The sequence below is a fragment of the Dromaius novaehollandiae genome, chromosome 2 (assembly GCF_036370855.1).
Source record: "Dromaius novaehollandiae isolate bDroNov1 chromosome 2, bDroNov1.hap1, whole genome shotgun sequence".
In the NCBI taxonomy this organism is placed as follows: Eukaryota; Metazoa; Chordata; class Aves; order Casuariiformes; family Dromaiidae; genus Dromaius; species Dromaius novaehollandiae.
The window spans coordinates 84024182-84041882 of NC_088099.1; the positions used below are offsets into that span (position 1 = coordinate 84024182).

Genomic DNA, 17701 nt, shown 5'->3' on the forward strand with positions numbered 1-17701 from the left:
CTAACACACTTTCCGTGTTGCAGAGAGGGAAATATATTACACATAACAAGTTCTTTTGTGAAAGAAGGTATTGGCATATGTATTGCCAAAAATTTTTTAATGAAAAAAACCTTTATATAAGTTCTGAGAAATAACCCTGCTTATCTCTACAATTTGTTGTTACAATTCCTAGCAATTTGTTGAAAAAAATCATTTCAAGAAAACACTAAAAATATTTACTTCATGTCTCCCATTTTCAAAAGACATCGTAACATGTTAATCCAGATTTAAAATATGCACACCACTACTTTCAGTGGTGCCTGGCAACTGAAGACAAATAGCTATTTATCTGTTTAACCAAAAACATGTGAATGACTGTAATGGAATGCTTCTTAATGCATGTGCATTAAAAAATGTTTTAAATTACTTTTCATTTAGTGGAGAAAACTGTAAGCCTCTGTATAGATGTAAATTAGGAAGAGGACCACTTATACGTAAAGTTTTCTCTACGTACCAACACCATCCAACAGAGGACATACATATCTAGGATTTTTAATGAGATATTTCCAACAGGAGTAGGAGGAAGAACTGTAAAGTAGGTGATTCATGACCCACAGGTAAACCAAAGTCTTCTACTGGAGAGCACCAAAAGACTAAAAATTCCATCAGCAAGTACAAAAAAATTTTTTTAAAGGAAAGAGGCATGAGTACTGTTCTAAAGCTTGGAGAATTCTCTCTAATTCTTTCTTTGTTAAAGACGAAGACAATTCAGTCATCAACCTCTTACTCAAAAGGCTTATTTGTCAGGTTTTATTCAGGACATTAGGATCATATCTGTTGAGCCAGAAAGCACATATCAAATCAAACAGAACCTGGACAGTAGTTCTTTAGAAAACCTTCTAGAATTTATTAGCAATAAAGATATTGCAGTAATCAAATAACTCCCTTCCTCCACAAACTTAAACTGTTATTTTGACAGCCACATGTAGAAGTAGTAGTTGTATCAGAGGTTTCTTTGTGCACAGGTTGTAGGGCAAAGGCAAAAGACAAAGAATTGTTGAACACTTCCAGGAAATTATATGGAATTATTAACTAAAATTTAGTAACATGTAAGAGAGCAATTCAAATTGCATACTCTCTCTACCCCAACTACAAGAAACAAGAGTTTGACTTTTCTATAGTTGTTTAAATAAAAATGAAAATAGCAAAATTCTCTAAGCAAAAATAATACAAATTGTAAAGTGCTTTGCATTTAATCACCACAGGAAAATTTGCTTATAAGCTTGTAAATTTGGAAACATATTGGTGATTTGGGATCAAGTCAATAAGAAAATGTTACACTGCAAAATTATCTCACTCTGTTTGCAAGTAAACCTCCCGAGGAATGCAGTATTTCAAACCACATTAGAACATTTATGGCTTGCAGATCAGATTTACTGTAGCCTACTGCATTCAGAGATGCATTGAAAATAAAAAATTCAGAAGGAGGAACTATGAATGACCTAAATGACATGCCTTCTTGAGTTTACCACGACATCAAATGCTACTATAACATCGGTGTAAAAAAGGGGATATCTCCATGAAAGTTAAAATTATTTTGTCTGAAACATGTCATAACGTAAAAGAATCGGGCTTCCTTTAATTTTGTAGAAACATGCCCAGATGCCCTTAATTAACCTGTACTCTGACAAAGCACAGAAGAAATCTTAATCCCATTTTCTCATACAATAGCAGCAGTTTGATGTTAAACAAGCCACCTCTACCATGCTGCCCTAAATCTCCTTTTCTTTAATGCTCTCGTTAGTCCTGCAATATGTACAATGGAGCATAATACATTCATCCAAAACTTTCATTGTTCTCACAACTCTACTTATCCAAAAGGTCTCATTATTTTGAATTAACACAATGAAATCATCATTTCTCTCAAGACAACTGCTTTAGGCACAGAATTTATCAATTTTAGCAAGAGAGAATAAGCTCAAGCCACACTGGAATTCTTCTGTTCTGCTTCCTTTGGGAATTCCATCTTCTGCAAAGTCCTCATCCTGGATTTGCTCCTAAATTGCTCAGCAAAGGTTGATTTGCCTCAGTTCCTTAATTATCTTATTTGATTTCTTTTCTGATTGAAACTTTTCTTCTCACTTGTTGAAAAAAAAAAATGCTGTGAACTGTCCAGGTTTTTATGTAACACTGCTTGGCTCTTAAACAATGTCAGTTTTCATTTCTGCAAACCAATCTCTCAGCTAAAACCATACAAGCTCTCACTAAAAAGTTGTTGCGATAATGTCTTTTGTTTTTTTGGCTTTCTGCTCCACTTCTTTATCTCCAAAGCCTTCAAAAGTTTTAATAATCCGTATTGAAAAAGTAAACTTAAGTTAAAGCTGCCTGAGTGAAAACCAGTAGTCCCTAAAATTAAATCCCAGCTTCAGCTTGTGTTGCCATCTAAATTTTACCATTATTTAAGAAAATGTCTTCTGGAATGCATTTTAGGAAAAGAATAAAAAATCGTTTTGTTTTAAACCAGTAGAACAAATGTCAGTTTACTATATTGTATCTGCAGATAATAAAATAATCACAGCACCAACAAGGTTGGTAAAAGCTTTTTGCAAAAGCTTGATAAAAGACAGTAAATTAAATAAATCAAGACTATCCAGCCAGAAGAAACATAAGCTAGCATCTGAATAAAAACCCTGTTCATATGGATTGATAGTGAAGTTCAAAACAGCTTCTGCTAGAATTTCTTTTTTTTTCCTGACAATTAACAGATTATAATTACAAAATAAATATGTTAACACATAACCTATTATACTACCCTTCCTTAAGGCATAAGGAATACATATACCCATTAGGGTCTGAGGCAGGATTACAATGTGCGTTAAATTATTCACTCACACGCTATCCTGATTCTTTGGACTTTCAGAGAGTAGTCCCAAGGCCACTAAAAAGGCTGCTCTCAGACTACCTGTAACAAAGACGGCTGAATACTGAAATTCCCACAGCCAAAAACCATGCTGAGCATCTGATTTCCTATGAGGAGAAAAACATTTTCTCACAGAAACACATACATCTACTCTTCTCACTTGGGATACCTTACCTTTCTTAAGGCTACAATGTGAAGGTCAACAGCCCACGAACTGGTCTCAGAATATCCATACCATTCTTACTCCAAACCAGTTCCTTTCTGCACATTTTTCTTTATGCTTTATTTGATTTCTGTTACGATTCCCATCTAACGTCAGTCAATTCAGTTTGGTGACTGCCCTCCTATCCACCACCACTGATGAATTTCCCCGTTATTTTGTAAATGAAGGCAAGTGTTCTGGACAAAATAATTTCTTCCCAAGGATTTAAATTTGGGCAGAATTAATTCTCTCTGTATTAGTTCTCCTTAATATGTTTTCTACAGATTTGCATGTCCTTTTGGGAAAGCATAAGTTTGTGAGATAAAAAAGGAAAATTTCGAAGGAGCTGAATTATTGTGCAAGCTGAATTAAAGCAATAAGGAGTAAACCGTTTGTATACTGTTACTTGCAAATTCAAGAACTGAACTCATTAAAAATCCAGAATTGGAATTAAAAGCTTAATTTAGATAACCACTACAATCAATACAAAGTCTCTGTGTGCTAATTTCTTATTGAAGATAGTTGGTGGCATGCTTGCAATGGGGAATGGTTTGGATAGACACACTGTTCTCATACAATAACTATGTGAGTCATCTTTAAAGAAGGCACCACACAAATGATGGGAAGAACAACCACCTCTGCAACTCTCATGCAGTACTAGCTATCCTGACTGAAAAATAATAATGACCACCCCATCAGCCTTCTAGGAAGAACATCACTAGCATAAAACCACCTCCTAATATAAACTGTTACCTATTTTTGTTTATAAGTAGTGAATTTCCTAAGGTTCAGGACACCAAATTCACCAAGATGACCTGTAAGACTGACGAGTTCCCTGAGGGCTACAGATCTTGTGGTACCTCTGACCAGTTTTTCATACTAGGCAGAAATGTACCATCCCCCTCCTCAAACACTTGAAATCAAAAAAGATGACACAGTGATACCAATCTTATATATATAAGTCATGAACAGCTGATAAAATTCAGACCCAGCATGTCAAACAAATCAATTCATTCCCTGCGACAAAGAATAAAAACCCAGATGTGTGCGTACAGGAGCGTACACTACGTACACGCCTATCAATGTGCACCTATCTTGCATTATAGATGGGCGTCATCTATAAATATGTACTACTGACACTATTTGCCACTTGCGTGCAAACAACTGAAGAAATGCTTAGCCCAATACTATTCTCTTACATCATTACAGATTAAATTAATGAATGGAAAGCGCTTTGAGATCTCTGCATGATGAGCATTACAATTGCCAAGCAGAGATTTCAAATAAGAAACTATATATTTTAGTAACAAATCTGAAGGCAAACTGGATGGTTATATATTAAAAAAAAAAAAAAAAAAAGACAGGAACAAAACCACAACACTGCTAAACTTCGGATATGTTTTTGTTACTAACATTTAAATAGCAATTACATTTCATGATATCTGGAGTAACTTCCCCAGGACAGGCTCTATTTGATCCAACGCATATGGCCAGTTCACATAGAAAAAAATAGTCTCCTCTTCATTCATTCATTCTTTCATTGAATAAAAATACACGTCTTTATATATACACACACACACACAAACGAAATCTCAGTATGGATGGTGTCTTTATCTAAAACAAGGAACAACACTTGTGTTTACAGTCTGTCAGTAACTTGTTCATCCAATACAATAACATCATGCAATGTTAACAACAGACCTGCAGTAATATACAGATTTGTATACCAAAAAATACAAAAACCCTCAAAGGAAAATTCAATTTTGGGCCAACTATAGACATACCGAACAAGATAATGCAATAAATTGTTTTCACAGAAAACAGAATCAGAAAAAAGGTCTATTAGATCTTTAGTCTTTCTGTCACCTCAGTTCCCAAGAAATCAGTGAATTGGTGCAAGACACCAGCTAAGGATGAATTTGCAGAAATTAATGCATTATGTTATACATGCAGGACATATCTGTAAACTAGAAAAGACGTAACAGTACACGGTTAGTGAAAAATAAACTTGCCCCCCCCAACCTCATAGAAATATTTAAGATGACAGAAAGAATACAAATGAAAAGCTGTTATTATTCCCCCAGCCATACACACAAAGTAATAATTAAGCTAAGATGCTAGAATAAAATCTAAGATTGACTGTTAATATTTATTTAAGATTAAACCCAAGACTGAAAGCTATTTGTCAGCAGCCTAATACTTAGGAATGCTTGGGCTAAATTTCTAGCAGCAGCACACAGCGTTTCTCTGCTCCTGGGTAAATCATTCACTTTCTTAGTACTACGCTTGTAAAATAGGAAAAAAATCTTTTTCTCTTCCACGGGATTTTGACTTATGCTTATAAACTATCTGCAGTAGAAAAGTAGAATCCAAATCACCCTTCAGATAATTTGATGATAAATAATGTATATTTGACCCTTCATCATGTTTATTTTAAAGATCTTCAACTGAGGGCATATGTGTGGGGTTTTTTGTTTTCTTTTTTTTTTTTTTTTTAAAAAAGCTCTTCACAGTGAATAAATAATGGAGGTGATAAGTGAAGGCTGTTTTTTTTCTAATCATCAGATTTCTTTCTACCCTAAATGCCTGCCTTGCTTCATTTATTTTTGAGAAAAATATACAAAATTTAAGTTCACTAAATATACTGACTTATAGAAAAACTAAATTTTATTAGAATTAATATTTTATGTTTATTCATGCTTCAAAATATGAAAGTTAAGCACATCACATAAGCTTTTGTGGATGCTGAGGTTTAGTGTAGCCCTTAAATTAGAAGCCCAAGGAAATTCTAAGAGTCTAGTACAGTACTGCCTAGTTTAAGAAGGTCCTGAAGTTCATGATCAAGAAGTAGCTGTTTTAAGCCTTGTTAAGAGTCCATGATGATTATCAGGAATATTCAAAAAGTGCATGGGTTTTGCAAAACAATGAAATTAAATCAGTAAACAATTTTACCTACAATAAAATTATTTCATCAATTAATATTAAAAACATCAAAATGCATTCATATACAATAACACAGGCTTTTCACAAGCAAGATGTTTCAATCAAATAGGAAAAAGGATTTTGCGACTGCACCAGAGAAGTAGTCAACTCTCAGCAGCTCCTACTGCACACAGTTTGCACAGAGTACGTTGAACTGCTAACTACATCAGGAACTAAATTAACTGTGAGGGAGAAATACAGCTCCACCAAAATTAAGAGGAGAGGCGGAAGGAACTATTGCCACTCTTCTTACCAGTAAAACTATACTTTATCTCCCCTCTTTTCCTTCCCAATCCACCAACCTTATTACTGACACAGTAAGCGAAATCTCCCACCCACCCTGTTGGCAATGGAAAGGTCTCAGCTTTGAGGAGTACCAAGACATCAGGTCCTACACACCAGGAGGGCAACGACCACTGCGCGATACGATAGACGCTTCAAGGTACATGACAAAGAAAGACCAGGTGCACAAAGCTTTAACTGGGAAAAGCTTCTTCAGCCTAAACCACTGTCAGCAAGAAGTCCTGCGAGGAGAGACTTCACAGGCCGGCAGCAAAGGCAAAACCCTCACTATCGATTCAGGGCTGGGGGAGACTGGCTGAGTCATTGCAAACCAGGCTGACCAGTTGCATCCCAAGTGAGAAAAGGAGAAGCACCTAACACACTGCACTGCAAACACCTAAGATGCAACACCAAAGCAGGGCACTGTGAAACTAGAGTTAAACAAGCATTTCACTTTCAAAGCGTCAGATGTAATAGATTTGTTAACAAGACCTTTCCTGGTGTCCTTCAGTCTCAGACTACAGAATTTTACTCGCTAAATTTTACGTGCCCCTCATATTTCCTACTTTGCTTCCATTTCTCAGATCTCCCTGGCACTAGGACAGAGAGTTTCCTGCTGAAATACAATAGCATCACCAAAATTAAAGCAGCCTTCGCACTGACTTTTGTCATTCTGACTCATTTTGACAACAAGAGAGTAGAGCAAGCTACAGGTTTTGATAAAAAACACTTCAAATACTGGTCACACAGTAAGCTGCCAGCTGGGCCACCACAGGAATTTTTCTATAAGCATCATAGTACGTACATTTGATGCTCTGCTTGTGCTCAAATTGGACAAAAGAATGGCAGATGGGTTGCCCAGTAGCTGCTGCTCCTTGAGACACAGAAATGAATTCAGTCAAACGCTTTCCTTGATGATTTGGTTACATCTAGGTCATAAAGAAACATATGCCATCATGACCCTTTCAAATTGCTGAAACATGTTCTCTGAAGTATGCATAAAACGACAGTGAAAGCATACAATTTTTTCAGTGAAAGGACTTATCAAGCATACCTAAAGGCAAGGCTGGTAATAAAAGTCAACTTAAATTAGGCATCACCAATCAAGTAGGAAAACACTCCAGCTTATCCTAATCTTTAAAACATTTGTTTCCAGTTTCTAAGGCTGATTACTCTTGGCTGGTATTAATGCACTTATTCTTAAGATTAAAGAGCGTAAAATGTTTTTGAAAATATCTACATCTGGAGATTTTCTTGTGCGATGCAAAGCTTCAGAAGGAGTTCTTTTTCCATGACTCGGATCTCGCGTTTAAACATCACACTGCTAAGGTTATAGAGAACTAACCAGAGTTTGCAATTAATCTATCCCTTTGCTTTTGTTTGCATCTTATCCACTCAAAAGAAAAAGGAGACAACTCTAACCGCAAGAGAGGAAACACAATTCAGTCTTACAGCCTCAGCTGTATTATTAGACAGAACCCTAATAGGCACAGAAATCACTATACATGGGCACACAATAAAATTTCAGATCAAGAAATGAAAAATGTAGGCAATGGAAAAAACTATGACCAGGAGAAAGTTTTGAAGAAGTTTTGCATAGAAGGCAAGTTTTTCCTAGAGAAATAAACAGAAGATTTGCTGCAAATACAAACAAAAATGAGCCGATCTCTACAGTAATTTCTGGTTTTTATTCAGGCAATGGATACCTGACTAGAAAAGGCTCCAGCAAGGGCGAGACCAGGCCTGGTGCACTGCAGTAACCCCCACCCCACCAAGGCTCCACTAACTGGGCCCCAATTCGGAAAAGCACACGCCGGTTTAACCCTGCATCCACAGTCCAGACTCCACGGCAAACCTCGTGGGAAGGGACCGCAGCAGCAGCGCGGGGCTCGCGACAGGCTGGAGGCCTGATGTAGCAAGGTTTCAAAACTCCGCCCGGGAACACAGGCCCATCGCCCATCTCCACCGACAGAAACGCAACTCCCCAAAGGGCACACTGCGCCCGCCCAGGCCGGCCCCGATCCGAGGCTCACGGCCTCGCAATGACTGGGGTGGAAGGAAAGGGATCAGAAAGCTGAGGAAGAGGGTGGACACCACCCCCGAAGAAGCAGGTGCACCAAGCAGTCGCCGTGCCCGGTCCCACCCGGCCGCCGCGGGGGAGGGAGGCGCAGGTGGGCCGAAACCAGCCTCCTCCGCTGCCGAGGAGGGCGGCCAGGGCGGCGTCGGGCTGCGGGCTCCTCCGGCGGGCGGGGCGGCCCCGGGCCCCCCCGACCCCCCGGGCGCGGCGCGGCTCGCTCACCAGAAGAGCAGGTTGGCGCAGAGGAAGCTGCCCAGGCTGTGCAGGGGCCGCTCCCAGCTCAGCGCCGCCGCGATGCAGCAGCTCACCGCCAGCCCCGTCTCCCCCAGCAGCGCCGCCGCCACGCCGGCCCCGCCTGACACCTGCGCCGCCGCATCCCCGGCCGGCGCCGCCGCCGCTCTGCGCTCCTCCAGCGCCGCCGGCCGCTCCCCGCCCGTCTCCGGCTGCCGGGGCGCGGCGCTAGCCATGGCTTGGGCGGCGGGGGGCCCCGCTCGGCGCGGCGCGGCTCGGGCCGGGCTGGCAAGAGGCGGCGGCGGGCGCGGCGCCGCGGCGAGGCAGCGCCGGGGCGGGGCCTGGGCGCACGGCCCCCCCTCCGCACCCGGCGCCAGTGACGTCACCGCGGTCCGCGCGCGAGACACGGGCGGGCGGGGTGATCTCGAGGCAGGTGCTTGCGGCGGGGTGGCGGGCGGGAGCGCGTGCGAGGGGCACCGTTAGTGCCCGGGGCGGTTGGCTGTTGGCGGGGCGCGCAGGGAGGGGTGACGCCCTGCCCCCAGCTCCGCGTGCCGGTTGCTCGGCCGCAGCGCGGCTGCTCCTTGCGCCTGTCCGCTGCGCGGCCCGCCTCACCCCGACGAGACAGGCAGCGTGGTCACGCTCGAAGTGGATCGTCAGAGCAACCGGTGCTTTCCGGTGAGTGGTGCGGGGCTGCGCGGCGGGGCGGTAGGTGTTTTCCCCAGCTGCAGAAACCGCCAGGTGAAAGGTGCGAGCATTTTGCTTTGTGGGGGAAGCTAGAGAGCCGGCTGCCTTACTGACTCAGTAAACGCTGCGCAATCAGACTTCCCCCCAAAATGTTAGCACAGAGACTCCTTCTTCATCTCCTTCTTATGCATATCCCACAGAGGAGCAGCAGTCACCAGAATCCTGAAAAATTGCAAGTAGATTGCTGTTGACGTTGTGCTGGAAAGTTCCGGAGACCGTGAAGGGGGCTGCGGGAGGCTGACTGTTTCCATCAGCATCTCAGGTCTCCAAGAAACATATTTGAAAACCTGTTCTGCATTGTGCTGTCGTCTGGACTGCTAAAGATCTGGCCAGTCTCAGACTCGAGATGGAAGCTTGGCGCAATCTTTAAGGTGATGGCATGCATTAATAGCAAATATTGTCCAGTCTCATGTTTTGTGAAAAACTTTGGGTGGAACTGTGGAGTAATTCTGATGTCAGGATTAAAAAGCTATTTGCAGTCTAAAAGAGCTGAATATGATGACCAGGCAATTCTACCTGACAATCAGTTGGAATTATATTAATTATATTCATATTTTATTATTATATTCTTAATTATTTTAAGAAGTTGAAACATAGTGAGGGGGAAAAAAGCAAGATGAATGTCAAATAAAAAATGATTTAAGAAAGTGAATTTTAAGTGTGCAATCTGATAGCAAATGCAATATTAAAGTTCTTGTTTGCCTCTGGTGATGTCTGTGTTGTTTAGATTTACAAGTAGATTCTGATTTTCTTTATACTGCACTTCTGTGATATTACCCTAGGTTTTCACATTTCTACAAAATCTACTAGATGTGGTTTTAATCTGTTAAATCTTTGGCACTAAAGCAGATGTTTGGCACTAAAGCAGATGTGTTGCAGCTAAAAGTCGGGAGATGTTGTCTCCCTTCTTAGGGATCCTTCTTAGGATAGTCTTCATAAAATAGAAGAAGTAGGACTGATGGAATGTGAATTTCAATGGGTTTTTGATCATCAGCTACAGATCTTCAAAATTTCTCAATCAGCATCTAAAACATTGCTAATGGTAGCTTAAAATGACTCTTAAAAAAACTCTTCTGTATTTTCTAGGTTGTTTCTTTTTGTTAATCACTTCAGGTGGGCACTTCTGAGAATTGAAGACACCGAAAGCCAAAGTACAAAGCTAGAATGCCTGTAGAAGAACAGAGCATGCATATATGATGCTCTTTTCACTTCCTTAATTCTCTCCCAATCTCCAGGTGTTCTGTTCAGGCAGTTTCTTGAGGCTCATATGATTTGTCTGTTTAGCAATTCTCTACTGAATTTCTCTTCCAAGCCTTCCTATAGTTGATCCCAGAACCTGTTCTTGGACACACAGTATCCTTTATCAATGAGTTATACAGGTCTGCTACCTGTTATGTGTAGACTCACCTCTTTGTTTTTTTTTGTTGTTGTTTTTAATTTGCTTTCTGTTTGCTTCATTTCATCACTGAATAAGTTAGTTTAGAAGGAACATCTGGAAGACATTTGGCCTAATCCCCTCCTGTTCCCACCCCTCCCTCAAAACACCTTTGCAGTTGCATCAGGTTGCTCAGTGTCTTGCCCAGCCAAGTTCTGAATGTCTTGGAGGATGGAGATTCTGTGGCACACTCAGGGCAGCCTGTTCTAATGTTTGACTATTTAATCAGAATATCTCATGCTGCAATTTGTGCCCATTAACTTCTCATTTGTTTGCTGTGTACTTCCAAGAGGAGTCTGGCTCTGTGTGCTCTATAACTGTACAGTAGGTACTTAGCATTTAAATGCCCCATCACCTTGTCTCCTCCAGAGCTAGTAACCCCAGCTCTCTCAGCCTCTCCTTGTACATCATGTGCTCCAACCCCCGACCTTCCAGGGGCCATCTGAAGTCAGTCTAGTATGTCAGTGTGAGTCTTGTATTGGGCAGCGCAAAACTGGACACAGTATTCAATATATTTTCTCACAAATGGTGAAAAGAGAAGAAGAATCACTTCCCTTGTCCTGCTGAAGAACCATAGTTATTGCACAGTTATTGACTCTCCGTGCAGTCCTCTCCGTGCCACTTCTTACCTCTTTTTTGAGGCTGAAGAGTCCCATCTTAGTCACTCATCATATGGTAGCAGTTCTGTGATTTTGATCATCCTCATTGCCCTTCCCTGAACCTGTTTTAAGTTCTAAGATATCCTTCTCATGCAGCTCCAGTCACATCATTGCTGCATTCAAAGTGGGAACAGATCATGGATTTATATAGTTTCATAACAGTCCTCAGTGGTTTGTTCTCTATGCCTTTTGTAATAATATTTAATATCCAGTTTCCCTTTTTTTTTTTTTACTGGTGCTGAACATTTAGTTGATACTTTCCTGGAACTATTAAAACCTCCAGATTTGTAGAGGTAATAGTCAGTTCAGTGCTTGTTGTACGGCTGAAGCGGGGATTGAGTGTCCATCTGCCTGCCCCCCCATCTCTTCAGCTACTTTGAGTTTGTTCTACCATTTTATTGGTCAGTTATTCAGTTTCCTTCTCATGCAGCTGCATAGCTTCTTTAAAAGCCTTAGATGATGAATTTTGTCAAAAGCCTTTTGGAAATCCAGGTAGACCAGATTGCCCTTATTCACAGCCCACTGAGTCCTTCAAAGAACTCCAAGGAGTTTGTTAATCAGTCACCTTGCAGAAACACTTTATTTTAGAGGCTGAGCCCTGCTGTTTTTCTCAGCCCTTAGCTTTGCTTCCTTTGTTTTTTTTCTCCTCAAAGTAAATACAGGATAACAAAATGAACATACTAAGTTTTGTATGTCAAATGCAGCAAAGTATATCTTGTCCCAAATTATATTTTACAAAAAGAACTTGAGTCACTAAGACTTTGTTTGATACTGTATGAGCACTGTATGTTGTTTTTCCTATTCTTCCTTCTGTCATCCTTCCTTCTCATGTCTTCATAAATGTGTGTTCAATTTTCTCTTTCTCTGAAAAGGAAGGGCAGTTTATGGGAAAACATCATTTAAAAAATAACTAACATGCTGTCGTCAGGAAGATTATGGTGTTTGAAATGCTTGCAGTGCCTCTGCTGGCTTTTTGAGGTTGTACTAATCTGGAAAACAGCACTGGCTGAGAGTGGAGACCTGCATTCTGCTTCAGTACTCCCGCTGTCCTGCTGTGCCAGGTGGGGAAGACTGTTTCACCTCTTCCTGATCTGCTCTTTGTCTTCTCTATTTGACTGCAGTCATTGCAGACTGGATTGACCTCATAATGTGTTTTTGTACAGTGCCAAGCATAAGCACAGTGCAATCTGAAACAGATTTCCCAGGTACTTTCCCAATAGAAATAATGAAAAACATGAAAACTTGTAATTTAGGAACCAAAAACTAAATTTAATTTAGGAATTAGTAATTTAGGAATCAAAACCAAAAAATTTGATTTATAAAACAAATCTAAAAAAGGCAAAGACTTGCAAGTGACCTTAAAATTAAATATTTAGTTGCCTGAGCTAATGACACTGCATAGCATATACATAATTATGCTGCATTGTGGTAGATAATATTAATTGATTAAAGAAAAGTAGCACAAGATTAAAACTTGGTGCTTACAACAGCATGACTGCAAAAATATATATTTAGGGAAAAATACATGAACTTGCATTGCACACTAAGCAAAATTTGAAGTTTCCCAATTCTGACTTTTCAAAATGTTCTTTTGAAAAATTGTCTGTTGGGCATCTAGAATCCATGTGGCCTACTGGGCATGTAAGCTAAAGCTCCCTGGTGATACAAGGTAAAAAAGTATAAAAGAGTGCATATTTCCCTGAGGGGAAAAAAACACCTTTCATGGCAGGATGGGAGGAGACAAGTTTATCCTACTTGGAAATTTCTGTATCTGAAGAAAATCTCTGATCAATGCTTCAAGGAAACACTCACTCTTTATGCCACCATAGTTGTACCAGGAAGAGACTTGAAATCAATAGAATTAGGATTCAGTTGTTTGAGACTAAATTCCTCATGGCATTACGTTACAGTTGTTTAGGTAGTTTCCAGATCTGCAGTGAGATGTTTGTAGTTTTTAACTGTTCCTTCAAAATGTCTGCTAGTCTGAGAGATCTAAAAGGACCTGGAGATGTGTAGATCTTCTTCTTAAGGTATCTTTATTTTAGGGTGATTGAGCAGAAATACAAATAGTGATTGTATTAGGTGCTTTTAAACCACCTCTACCTATTCCTTCCACTTGGTTTAGTTCACTGTCTGTACAGAGCTATTCAACTATGGAAAGAAGATGAAGTAATGACATAACACAGGACTGTGATACTGCCATAACATAGCTTCAAAGGATTAACTTTAATCTGTAAGGCTAAAAAACTTTTTGTTTGTCTCTATGAACAGCTGTTACTAAGTGTGATGACTAGAAATATTTCAGTTGTGAACTATTCAAAACAATATTTTAGAAAAGGGAATAGTTTGCAGCAGCTGTAGACTTCTTGATGAAATTATATGAATGTTGATGTTGCTTCTTACCCAGAAATGTTAGTATCTGTTTTTTTTTTTTTCTCTCCATTAGGTTATGCTTCTTTTTAATGGCTGTGAACTCAAAGCTTTAACAGTAAAACCCAACAGTATGGAAAAGTCATGCTTGTTGTTCAGTTTTGCTTCAGATTTTTCTGTGATATAGAACATGATCAGGATACTGCAATATCCCTGCATCAGATATTCCTTTTTGTATAGTTAATGTATGTGGAAACAATAGCAATTGTTTTTTCTCAAATGCAGCATTGTTCTTTTCTGAATCCAGGTATTACAGAACTGAGCTAGATGACAATATGCATTTCTACATTTTGAGCTATGTTTTGGTTGCTTGGATAATAAAGACAGATCAACTTTAAACAAGAAATCAATCATTACATCTCTGATGTAATTTTCTAGGACCTGAGACAAAGGAATTTGCAGGAGGAAGTATATGCTGACAGGCTCAACAGCTATGGTTAAGCCAGCTAAGAAACCGCTCACAGCATATGTTACTAGTCCAGAAATTGTACAACAGTCATGTAATATGAAACATTTATGCAACAATTTATAGGTGTTGTTCAGTACCAAAAATGTGATGTGTTGCTGTTCTTGCCTGTTTAATCATGCCATGTGAATGATTAGCAAGATTAATAGATTTTCATGGATCTAATTCTGGACCTAATTACTGTAATCTCATATATAGCATTACCTGTTTGAATATGTGAGGTAGTGAGTCTCTGATTTTATTGGTTTAACTCCACTCTTGGGTCAGCTTTGCCTAAGAGCAAGCCAAGCAGCCAGCAACCCTTCTAAATCTAGTCATTTAGAATTTACATACAGGGGATACAAAAGTAATTGTATGCATTAGATTGACTTTATGTCTTTAGATACAGGTTATATAGCGGATCCATTCTATCAAGATTGGGCATTTGAAACACTGTTAAAAACTTTAGTTCAAGAGATCAAGGGTCTTTTAAACTGGGAAAAAGAGTGGGACACACAAAATTGGGAGAAGTGGGAATGGAGAGAATATGTTTGTTGTTGTAAGTAGTCAGAGCTGCACCCCCAGTTGCTGTCAAGGAGAGTGCTACAAAATCTGCATGGCTAGAGCTGCATGAGGACAGTGGATATATCTGTGTGCTCTGCTGCACTGGGGAGGGATAGTAGCAAATACATAATTTCACTTGACAGTAAAAGGCATAAAGACAAGAAAAAGTGCCTTTCTTTACCAATGACAGTCTGTGGAGAGGACAGCTGGGTGGGATGTCGGATTTAGCAAATTGACAAGCTCCTTTTGAGAAGGGGACTAAGGTAATGCCTAGCTAGAAAAAACTGGATTTGGGGCAGTGTACCCAGAAGAAAGTGACTAAGCACTGTAGTAGCATGAGTGGAGAAATACTCTCTGAGAGCATATGTAGGAAAAATGCTAGGGAAATGTCCTCCCAAAGTTTTAGGAAAAAAAGGAATGTGATCTAAACAGTTTGAGAATTGGTGTTTTAAGATACAGAAGATGGAAATTCCTACAAAAATAAGAAGGGTGAGAAAGAGGTAAAGGGGGAATTTTTAGGGATCCTTCTAATATAATCACTAAGGTTAATTGTGTTTTTAGGGATGTGTTGGAGAGCCTTTTTAGATGTTTTCATTAGTGACCTGACTATAAGAACAGTGTTTTCATGTAGACAAAGTAAAATTGGGTAGGATAATCATAAAGAAGGACTGGATAATTTTATGTACAGCAGTAAGAGAAATGAGATGTAACAATGCAGAATGAAAAGTCGTATACTTGGGAAATAATTTTAAGAATTTCTGCTATAAACTTAAGTCTTATCAGTTGATTAAATTTGGCCCTTTGCCCCCTCATGTCATCTTTATAGGTCTAGAATTCCTATGAAGAATTAAAGGGATGTCACTATGAATAAGACTAGTGAGATTATAGGATTGCAGGTAAAGTACTTTCAGTAGATAAGAGTATTAGTACTGCTGTATAAAGCAGTGGTAAAGTGTTTAGAACACTGTGCAGTTCTGATCTACTTTTTTTCAAAGAACTTGAACTGTAATAGATGCCAAAAGAGACTATGAGGCTGATTATGGAGGATGGAGAACTTGCTTTTGATAAAAGTTTATTTAAAAAAAAAAGTCTTAGTTTGAGTGACCTTGCAAAATGAAGCCTGAAAGATGATGCAAATACTAATTGGAATGTACTAGAGAAGAGTAGGTAAAATACATTGGGGAAAAAATTCTTAAAATAGAAATACTGTGCTGGAACAGGAACAAATAGTTTGGTCATGAATCAACTTTAGACAAGAAATTTTGAAAACAGGTCTGCCTACAGAGGACTTCAGGAACAGCCTTCTAAACACAATAATGTGGGCAATAGTCTAAATAAAGCAAAACAAAACACCCCTCTGTCTTCAAACTCATAGAAAATGTATGAATAAAGAGGTGACTGTTTTCAGTTAAAAACCTGTAACTTTGGCCTGTGAAGTCTGACTGATCATTTTGTTGGTATCCCCTTTTCCAAATTCTTTGATGCTTAATTTATTTTTGACTTTCTTCTGAAGTATTAGTGATTGGCCAAAGCTAGAGATGGACTGGATGTTGGCATGTCTGAGAGACACTCTGAGTGTCTAGCTCCTTGTCCTAATCGTGTGTGTGGTGGACAGAAAGAACGAAGAAAGGAATTTGTCTTTTCTCTGCTACCCCTTGTAGTCGTGTGTGTGTGTTCAAGTACAGTTGTGCCAACTGCACAGTTGATAGCTGTATCCCTGCATCTGATGGAGTGAAATGTAGTGGCTTTCCAGTTCTGGGCACTTTGTAGAATTACTTATATTCAAGCCAGTGCTGTTATCCTTGCTTGATAGTCCTCTGTATTTACTTTGCAGAGCTGTAAATGATAATGATAAATGTGCATATGCTATGAGAACTAGGGTCTGCCTGTATCCAAGAAGTTGCCATTGTTCTGCCTGGATTGCTGTAAGATGGACATATGCATACATGTCTGTTAGGGATTTGTACTGGTGTAAACCTGTGTGTAGCGGTTATAACTGCCTGGCTCAGAAATGGGAGGCTTGAAACCTAGGTCCTGATACAACGCTTTCTGGGTAAAGCCATTTCCTGTGTATAGCTTGTGTAATTAAGTTTATTAAGAATTTTGGAACCCTTACAAATGAATGTTTAGGGACATGTTTATATTATAAGGCACAGGGAAGGTGCATGTTAGACTGCAGTCTGAGGACAGAAGTGGAATTGAGGCATGGCCAGCTTTTAAGGGATTTGGATACTGAGTAAGATGCTGTAGAATCGTATTTCCCTTGCAGCTGCTGCATTATTCTGCAGCTTACCTGGGCCGATTGCTAGGCTTGACTCAACAGTTTCTGCCTGCGAGGGGCTTAGGTAGTGGGGTGGGTGGGGGCCCGGGGCCTCTCACACTGTGGTTATATGCGCAGTCAGTGCGTTTGTCCCCCAGGGGGTTTGGCAGAGTCGGTGCAGTGAAGAGGGGCGGCCGCCGCGCTCTGGGGGCGGCCGCGAGCGGCCGCTGCCGCGCCGCGCGCTGGGGGCCGCCATGGGGTGCCGCCAGGCAGCGGGAGGCGGCCAGCGCAGCGAGCACGAGCGCCGCCCGGAGTGGCTCAGGCAGGGGCTGCTTCGGGCTGGCGGGTGGGAAATGGAACAGGAATCGCTCGTCTTAACTCTCTCGGAGAATATGAGCGTTTCAAATTCTGAGAACCACAAAATAGTAAAATGACCCTTCTCTGGTGGAATTGGATCAGGCACTGTGTTTTGTCCTAGAATCCTTAAGCGT

At 40.3% G+C, this 17701-nt stretch overlaps 1 protein-coding gene and 1 long non-coding RNA gene across 2 annotated transcripts in view; one reads left to right on the forward strand and one right to left on the reverse strand.

The window, feature by feature from the left end:
• Positions 1-9016, reverse strand: part of RETREG1 (reticulophagy regulator 1) — a 72809-nt gene extending 63793 nt beyond the window's left edge. The window contains exon 1 of the mRNA XM_064506873.1: positions 8665-9016. Within this exon, the coding sequence (XP_064362943.1) occupies positions 8665-8909 (245 nt within the window). The 5' untranslated portion in view covers positions 8910-9016. The remainder of the gene's footprint in view (positions 1-8664) is intronic.
• A 65-nt stretch (positions 9017-9081) lies between these two features.
• On the forward strand, positions 9082-10128 carry LOC112996428 (uncharacterized). Its single transcript, XR_003262441.2, has 2 exons — positions 9082-9348; positions 9558-10128. It is a non-coding gene; the product is annotated as an uncharacterized LOC112996428 (long non-coding RNA).
• Positions 10129-17701: the final 7573 nt, after the last annotated feature.